The sequence below is a fragment of the Cavia porcellus genome, unplaced genomic scaffold (assembly GCF_034190915.1).
Source record: "Cavia porcellus strain 051 isolate PalLab524CR breed Dunkin Hartley unplaced genomic scaffold, mCavPor4.1 scaffold_24, whole genome shotgun sequence".
Lineage (NCBI taxonomy): Eukaryota > Metazoa > Chordata > Mammalia > Rodentia > Caviidae > Cavia > Cavia porcellus.
Window position 1 is genome coordinate 5,024,352 of NW_026947507.1, and position 9,635 is coordinate 5,033,986.

A 9,635-nucleotide genomic window follows, 5' to 3' on the forward strand; every position below is an offset into this window, starting at 1 on the left:
CCCGTCTGCAAAGTGCCGCACACTCAGGCTGTGAGAGTCTCTGAGCTGATGCCCAGTGCTATGAAGATGAAGCTGGGATCTTCTACTAACACGAGACAGAAGTTTCTACAGTGGGCTTCTTTTGCTCCTTTAAACAATTTTATTGTTACGGGGGTTCAGAAGGGGGTGAGCTAGCAGGAAACTAAAGGGATGCCGGGGGAAACGATGGTCTAACATTATTTTTTCTCTCCTGTTGTTCATACCCTAACATGCCTAATGTGCCATGCCCTATAGTTAACGAACACCCCCCAAATCTGGAGATTCGCTCTGTATAAAATAAAATACATGTCACAAGCATTGTACCTGTGCTCCTACATCTCAAATAAAACCCGTCCTCTCTCACAAGACACTAGGGTGCTTGGCAAAGGCTGTAAGAGATCTTTATAAGCATATGGCCAAGTACTGTCCCTTGGTACAGCACAGAGAGAACAGGAGACTTGTGGTCCAGTCTTTATTGACTGTGACCTTGCCTGAAACACAGAAACTTGTGCTCTCTCAACTTTAAGTGGAGCGGCAGGCACGGGCCTCCCCCCAGCCTTCTTCTGAGGGGCTCAGAGTTTCCGGTGGAAGTGATGGCCAAGGTCCACCCTGACTTCATCCACTGGCAATGGCAGAGCTAGTTCACCAGTGTCCACCGTCTGTCCCTCCCTCCCCTTCCCGGCAGGGTGGACAGCCAGGGCAAACAGGGGCACAGAGCTTTTGCCTTCTAGAGGGGATTTCCCGGACTCCGAGGTCAGTTTATGAGATGAGCCCATTTTCCGGACATTTCAAGCCACATCTCTACTCTTGAGACAGATGATGTCCAAGAAGTCCTCACCTAAACTAAGAGTTCTTGATTTCCTTTAAAAATACCCTCTGCATAAAATGCCTAGAGATTAAGAAGGGTGAAATTTTTAAAAAGAAAAACTCCTAGCATCGCCCCCTTTGTTCCTTTTTTCGTTTACAGTGAGCGGGACATTTAAATTATTTTGTGTTTTGTTGATTTTTTTAAGTGCTTTTTTTTTCTCTCTCTCTCTGTGTTCTCTCTCCCTCTCTAATCAGCTCCCAAAGGCAGCGATGCCCACCAACTGAGGAGCAAATTTGCAATTCCGCAACCTTCTGGCCGCCTGATTGGGACCTGGGGCAGAGTGAGGAGGGCGGGGAGCACGGCTGGGGCTGGGGGACCCCAAGGCTCGGGTCTGCACCCCAACCCCTCCAACCTGCTCTCGTTCCCTCAGCCCGCAGGCGTCCTGGTCAGGAGACCCTCCCCTCCCCTGCTGACGAGGTCCCCACACCGTGCCCGGGCACCCCGGCCGTGGCCCAGCCGCGTCTGCGGGAGGAGTGAGGGGTCCCGCGGAACCCGAGGGGAGCTCGAGCTGAAACAGGCTGTGCCCACGCGGGGGGCAGCAGTGCATCGGGCGGAGAGCGAGGCGAGCGCCCGCTCAGCTCGGACAACTTTGCCGGGAAACCACCGGGCCAGCGGGCAGGGCACCCGGGCGAGTTTGGGGGCGCCGGACCTTGCACCCCACGGATGCCGCTGTCACGGAGGCGAGGACGGGGAGCAGGCGGAGAGGAGAGCCCCACCAGGGGCCGCAGACCCCGCGCCCGAGCCCGCAGCGCCCCCGCCTGCCCCGGTGGCCGGACCAGCGCGGAGCGGCGCCGCCTCCGCCCGCTGCACCTACCTTGAGCTCCTCGATGTCCAGGTCGGGTGAGCTGTCCATCGGGCGAGCCTGGAGGAGGGCGGGGGACCCGGGCAAGTTGCACCGAAAAGCGATCTAGGGTTTTGGTTTCCAGCCGAAACTCAGCTTTATCCTCCTCCAGATCCCGGCAGCTGCTCTCAGTCTCATTCTCCGTGGTCACGCCGCCTCCGCCGGTTAGAAAATAATATAAATAGATAAATAACGATGACAATTCACTTTGTTTTACTTCCTCGCTGATTTAGTGACAGGTGATCGCGTTACCGCGGTGCAGCCCAGCTCGGGCAAATCGAGCAGAGGGGTGGGGGGGGGATCCCCTCTATTCAAGATTATTTCTTCTTCTGCAATAAGCTTAGAAACCAGCGAATTGCTGCAACCCAAGGAAAAAAGCTGCTTCCCTGGACAGCATCATGCGGCAAATTCCAGGCAAATGTGTTGGAAGTGGAGAGAAGAGTGAATGATAGAGCCTTCCTCCCTCTCCGGCAGGCTGACTCGGGAGCTAACTGAGCTCGCTGTGAGCCCCAGACATAGCGGTGATCAATTTCCCCAGCAAAACAGCCGAATCCCCGAAGTCCTGCATGCACTTAAAAAGAAAGGGGGGAAAGGGGAGAAAAGAAAAAAATGTCTTGCAGCTGAGAGGTGCTCTCTCGGTAGGGAAAAGGCGATAATAAAGTCTGAAGGGAACGTTCTCCTTTGAAGGTTACGCCAAAAGAGTTGAGAGACTCGGAGGAGGAGGATCCTACAGGGCGAGGAGAGAAAGGAGCAGAACGCGATCTTCCTCCCGCTTCGCTGTGCTACTGGCCTTCGCCACCAGGTGACTGACTTCACTTCTCTCTTCCCACAGCCAGCACTAAGGGGATTTCTCTCATCTGTCAAAAAGCAACATTTCCTCTCCAGACAAACACTGTCGCTGGGTCTTAAAGACTGCTGTCTGTCCGGAATCCACTAGGTGACAGGCAGGCGTTTTAACTCATTCTCTATGTTCCCTCTTCTTGTTCTGTAGATTTGGGAGGAACAGGCTCGTGTATCTATTCTCATGTATTTAGGTAAATCTCTGATGTTTTAGGGTCAGGGTTTATTATTAGTATTAGTATCTTAAAGTCTTCTAAAGATACTGACAAACAGGAACATTAAAGGAAATTGCCTGTCTTGATGTTTTCTATGATAATGTAACCTATTATTGTTTATTTTAAATAAACTCTAACAGGTCGGTGCCTTTCACTTGTACATTGTAAATTTGAGGCTCATTTGCTTCATTTAAATGTTTTACTGCAAAATCTTGACTTTAAAGGAATTCATTCTCAGGCTTAAAGAGATTTTCAGATTCAGAGAAAGAACTACAGAAATAATTTTGTTCTAAAAATATTTTTCTATTTTTATTTAAGTACTCAGGTGCATACAGTCTGGTCTCTTTTCCTCCTTTTTGGTCATGCTCCTCGATGAGCAGAACCGCCTAGTTTACAGGTCCACTTGGCACTTGTCACCATCTCCTCCACACAGGCTCTTGTCCATCATCTGGATACCTCGCTTTCCTTCTTGGTGTGTTTAACATCCTCAGATTTGAGACTAAAAAGAAGATTTTCCTCAGGTGAGTCCCTCTCTTGTACCATAGCAATTACTTAATTTTTTCATTACTTAATGTATGCATTTATTATCTGGTTGTTTGTGCGGCTCCTTCCTAAGAAACAATATTCATGCAGATGTATGTGGAATAAATAAATACGTGTGAACAGAAACTTTCATGATTACTATTCTACAATGTAAAAACCCCGTGCTCACTCCTCCCATCACCATGTATATCCCTCATATGTACCGTTCTGTGTTTTTCCTGCAGCTAACCCTGTAGGGCTCGGTTTTATCAGCAAGCACGCTGAGGTCTTTAGTTTATGCCTATTTCTATTCCACACACTTATCAAAGTTATATTTCTTTCAAACTTTGACTTCTGCCTACAGCATTCAAGGATAACATCAAGTAGCCAATAATCTATAATTAGTGGATTTAAGCATGAAATTCTCAAAATAAGTTTTTCATGTTCATTTCACATAATTATGTTACATAATACGTGATAAAAATAATTACAGGTTGAAAGTAAATGAATTTTTTTAAAAATCTGTAAATGAGCTTATTTTGTAGAAAGTATTAGCAATTTGACTTGAAATATGATTACTTTTTTCATGAATTCAAATCTGTATGAAGTAATTTGATATTCTTTATCAACTTGTTATTAATTAAACTTTACCATATTTTAAAGAGAAACTACTTATGTATATGTATATGGTTCATATATATATGTATATATATATATGTGCATAAAGTAATTTCAATTCATGTTTAATTAACTTGAATATAAATTATACCCAACATTTGACCTCGACTGACATTTAATTCGCTACCAAAACTACCGATGACTGCCAAATTAACTGTATATTTAAGTCTAATTTTATGTCTACAAAGCACTTGTAAGTCTTTTACTATTTTATGAATTCCTATGCAAATTCATTATGCTAAATATTCCTAAAATCAACAACAAATTACAGTTGATGTGATTTGCTCAAGCATAAATATGGTTTAATGTTACCTTTAAGGAGATTGAGATTCAGTTTCACTACATCTGACACAATAACTCAATGAACAGCTGTCAGAAAACAAAATATTTTCCAATGTGCTTGACATAGGGCAAAGGAAAGATAAAGATGCAAAGTGAGTTAAGAATATTTTCTTGATATCTTGAATCACAATTTCAAGCCTAAGAGACAAAGTGGCTATGGAGACAAAATCAAGGTGGCACACAACAGGGTATACAAAGATGGAAAGATTTAGTTTAGTAGAGGTACAGTTCAGAGAAAAAATGGATAAAAGAATTACAAAACCTGAGCAAGGGGAATACAGTGTGGTAACACCTGCAGGTCAGAGATAGCATGTTTTAAGATCACTCATCCATAGACACATTCATCAATGTCACCAACCATCATGAGATATTCAAGCAAATGTATACCTGCTATTATGAGATTCATGATTTTCACTAATCCATACAAGTATAAAACTTATAAAGCAATATTGTTTTTATCCAGAAGACAATATGATTTTAATTATCTAGAATTTAAAGCAAAATTTTTAAATTTGTAAGGCTTTGGAGGCATTTGTATTCTTTTCCGTGAATTCTACAAATTTGGAGTTTTTTCTTTTATTTGGATTTTGTGCTGCAGTACCCAGTGAGATCATAATTTATTTTAGCATTCTGAAATTATTAAAAGTAATGTCATAATTCATTAAAACATATTCCAAATAACTTCTTTATAATACCTGTTGTAAGTTTATCCATATTAATGTTTATATTCATATTATCAAAACACCACAGAAAAGGATCATTTATTTAAATTGTTGTTCTTTATTCTCTGAAGTTTCTAAGGTTCCAGATCAGGATATAGCGAGGCATAAATTATCAGCCGTTTTACTTCTCCCATAAGGCGTGACATTGTTACTATGCAAACAAAAAATTCAATTACTTAGTAACACTGTAAGATAGTTCAAAAGATAACCTTTGATATTTCCCAAAAATGATTATCTCTAACAAAGTATAGGTATATATTTTAATAAAAAAATAATGTTGAAATTAATTTCTATAAGCTTTCAATGTAAATCATGCTCTTACTCCACCTTTTCCTCCCCCCCCCAAAAAAAAAGAAAAAAGAAATGGGTTCTATCTCAGATGACAAGAAAAAACAAAACAAAATAAAAAGTAAAGCAAAAGAATAAGATGACATAAATATGCCCACTTGTGGCAAAAAGAAGTCAGAATAAAGAATTGAAACTATCAAAAATTGAAATTGGGAGCATTTATCTCTTTCTTTTTGGATATAATGGTAAATAAAGTTGGCAATATATCTTTTAAATTTGACACTATATCCAATTACTTAGAATACATTATTTCATTACATTTTTTCAAAAATATCTGTCATGAGATCATATGTGCTTTGTCGAGCATATATAACAGTAGTCCATAAAAAATAATGGTGGATTCCTTTGCAGATTTTAAAGAATGGTAGATTTTATAAACAAAAATTATTTATTAAGTTGCAGAATCATGAACATGGCAGCCAAGTTTGTAGTTTTAGAAACAATCTACACCAGAAATGCCAAACTGCCTGTGGAGTATAAGAAATAGAAACATGATCAATCTATGCATAGAAGAATAGTATGATCAAAAGGTAAATTCAAACTAGTAAAAATATGTTGCTGTTACTCATTAGAACAAGGATTCCAGCACACACTGAAGAAAATCATATCGCAATTTAAAAAGCACAAAGAAAACAAACAAAAAATGTGTAACAAGGATTGTCATTCAAAAGCTACTGTTAATCTTCAATGTACTTCTGTATCAAAAATTATATTAGTTAAAAGCTTTAAAGGTTCTGAAATAATGAACTATACTCCAAAAGGACAGCACTTGGAGTATTCAGGTACTGTTAGACATTAGCAGCAACCTTACCGTTTCTCCATTCATATTGACTAGTACATTGCTTCATTTCTATTTAAGATCAGCTCCATTCTTTAACGAAGTTAACTTCTAAAAACGTACATGTATTTTCACTATTAATTTTTTACACTAAACTTTTAGAAAGTGACTTTTCTAAGAATTTTTTTTTAATTCCAGAGGAAGAACTGAAGACTGTTCTTCATATAAGGATATGATATAAGGATAAGATATAAGGAAGTGATAAACAAAAGTAATACCGACAACAGTGAAACCTTTATGAAATGTCCCTCTTTCAGTAGGCGCCACTGGCATTGCTCTTACCAGAGGTGAGAGTGTTATGGGGGACCTCGTCACAGATACAAGGGAGAGACAAAACTGTATCTGATTCTAAAAGAAGGGTCTAACAGGTAAAAAGAACTTTAAATGGAATTGGCTTTGGGTGGACTAACTTAAGGGCAAACGAAAAAATCTAAGGAATCTGGAAAAAACTACTTAATGTGATTAAATTCTAAAATAGAACTGTTATTTTCAATTAACTTCTAGTTTAGAATTTTTCCCATTTTGTGAAATGACAATAAATGATACCGTAAAACCAAACATTAATGTTTCTCTGTTCTGTTCTTTGGCATATGTTTCTTGTTTGAAACTTGCTTTTAAGAAATGAGTTAATGTGAAACTTTTCTATTTATCCCCATGCATGCACTAGCTAAAATAAAAATAAGAAATTAATGAAGTTATATTTAATAATTTAATCACAAATTTTAAGTAATTGCTTTAATTTAAAATTGAGATCTACTATATAGGTTGTAAAAAATTAATAGTAATGAAATTTTAATTGAATCTTTTCCAACCTTGTCTTTTGGGGGGGGTGGAGTAGAGCCTGAAGACTTTCCAAATTTTAATTTTCTTAGTATCTACTGGCAATTAGCTTCCTGTTGTCATCAATGTGTACTATTATTATGGGACTTTAATAGCTTTGACACCAAGAAATTTTTCTTCTTTTGGTTATTGTTAAATACTCTTATTTTATATAAAGTTCTTTGAAATGCTCCAAGGTGGTGGGATGAAAACTCAAAAAAGATAAAATATTGTGCAGTTTAAAACCATCGTTGTCATTTAAAAGGGAAAAGTAGAATAAGATGAAGGGCTTATGGAACTGACAGACAGCTTGATCGGTGGTGGCATCACCAGAGTTCCTGTAGCATGACACCACCTGACTTCATTTCATAATGGACCTATGTGTGGCTATTGAAAGACCAAGCTAGGGACTACGCATTTGATATTTTTAAAGGTTAACTATGCATGAAAATTTTGTTACTCAAACTGGTGTGCTGTTTTTTCTTTCTCTTTTCTTTTCTTTCTTTCTTTCTTTTTTTTTTTTAATGGTCTTGCTTTGTTGTTCAAACTATCCTTAAACCTTGAACTCACTAGGTAACCAAGCCTAGCCTTGAACTTCCAAGGACTGGGCTTACAGGAGTGCAGCTCACCACCGCACCCTGCGATGGATACACTCTTGATACTGAACTAGAATACATTCCCTACACACATTGCAGCCTGGTGAAATGCTATACATCAGAATGAGAAGCAGTTTGCTAAAGAGCCAGGGATATGTATCTTTGGCTTAATTATAGATAAAATTTTACAGGCTTTGACAAAATATCTAGGCAGAAAGGTATTCCTTCCCATGTGAGGTCTTATAGCTTCTTTCCTCATTATTTTAAACTTTCCTGCTCTGCATGCAGTCAGCTCCATCTTCCTGTGCTTCCAGATTTGACTTGTTTTCCTGGTGCCCCTCAAAGTGTGTCTGTCAGAAAAAGAATGCAAACCCTCCTCCTTCTCAAAGGTAATGCTTTTGGACATGAGGTTCAAAAGAATAGTATTACTTAAAAACATAATTGGATATATGAATTTCTTTGGTCCAGAAAATAATGACTAAATTTCTCTGTGATTAAGTAATTTGTTTTGATTTGTAAAGTTCATGTGGATAAAGTACATGTTTATTAGATGTCTGAACATCAGAGACAGAATGAAACATCTTTATTGATTTTTATTTGACAATCCACTTTAGAAGCAGTTTTTGTACATATAAATTGTAGCTCATATTATAAAATCACCTTAATAATTCTTATTACTACAGTGTTCTTTTTCATATGGTATTGTGATAAATGTAATATCCCAGTCTGTTTTTTTGTTCTGCTATGGAGACAATATATGAATTTTCCATATTTTCATTAAAAACTAATTTGAAAAAACTATACTTTTCAAATATATTTTATAAATATTTATACATGAGTCACCTATAAGAATAGAGAACCAGGGTTGGGGATATAGCTCAGTGGCACAATGCCTACCTGGCAAGTGTAAGGTCATGAATTTAATTCCTGGTAACAAAAAGAAGAGAAAAGAAAACAAATAAGACTTGAGAACTATATTTTTCATTTCTACCTGTGCTCTATATATCCTGAATTACAAAAAAGCAGGTATCTATCCATTATTGCATACTGAGAAACTTTGATTTAAAGGTAAAATTTCTATGGTTTTCTGGTATCAGAATTTTAAAATTACTTAAAACCTTTATTATATAAATATGAATATAACTTCTAAACTTAGTCAACTTACTTAAACTTCCTTTAAAAATAAACAAAGGTAAAATTTAGGGTCAAGAATACTAAGTGTTAGGACCACAAACTGAAGGTATTAACAACTACATGATTATGTAAATCTTTAATATTTATTGGAAGTAAATATGCCTGGAACGACAGTTTACAGAAACAATGAGTGCTTGACCAACTACAGTATAATCATTGGCAGACAACAGAAATGACAATTCAGAGACATGTTCCAGACAACCGTGAAGAACACATACCTGACAGCACAATCCAGTTCCAAATTTATATAAGAGCTTGACAGAATCACAACTTCTGTTTTAGGATTTCAGATACAAAAGAATGTGTTTACAGTTTATAGCTTTTGCTCTCACAAAACACTTGATGTGGCATGGAGTGAAAAGAGAACTAAGCTGGAAAGCAAAAGACACAGACCCTAGTCTTGGCTCTAGCATTCATTATTTGTGACCTTAAGACTTTTCCTTTACTTCTTTGAGCTTCAATTCTTTATACAAAATGAGACTCTCTTAGAAAAGATGAAACTACTTTATATCACACTTTAAAAATAGGCTGAGTGAAGAAAAATAACACGGAAAGAGCATTATCACAAAATTTGTTAGACTACAGATACTCAACAGATATGAGTAAATGTTCTTTTACAGCTCCTCCTTGTTCTAAAAAATATGTAAACTTACATTTCTTTACAGGTGTTTACCAAATAAAAATACAACAACTATTAAGATTTGCTGTCTGTTTTGGTAGAATCGTGAAATTCATATATAAGATACTATAAGTAGGACTCAGTTCAAACTGGTAGAAGACATTTCAAGACATAC

General features: G+C 37.9%; 1 protein-coding gene across 4 annotated transcripts in view; it reads right to left on the reverse strand.

Moving 5' to 3' along the window:
- Sgcz (sarcoglycan zeta) overlaps positions 1-2,623 on the reverse strand; it is a 943,286-nt gene extending 940,663 nt beyond the window's left edge. For 2 of the 4 annotated variants that reach the window (XM_063234591.1, XM_063234588.1), the window contains exon 1: positions 1,701-2,621. In XM_063234591.1, the coding sequence (XP_063090661.1) occupies positions 1,701-1,739 (39 nt within the window). In that variant the 5' untranslated portion in view covers positions 1,740-2,621. Of the gene's footprint in view, positions 1-1,700 lie in introns of all 4 variants that reach the window. The other 2 variants (XM_063234590.1, XM_063234587.1) reach the window with 2 other exon arrangements.
- Between the last annotated feature and the right edge of the window lie 7,012 nt (positions 2,624-9,635).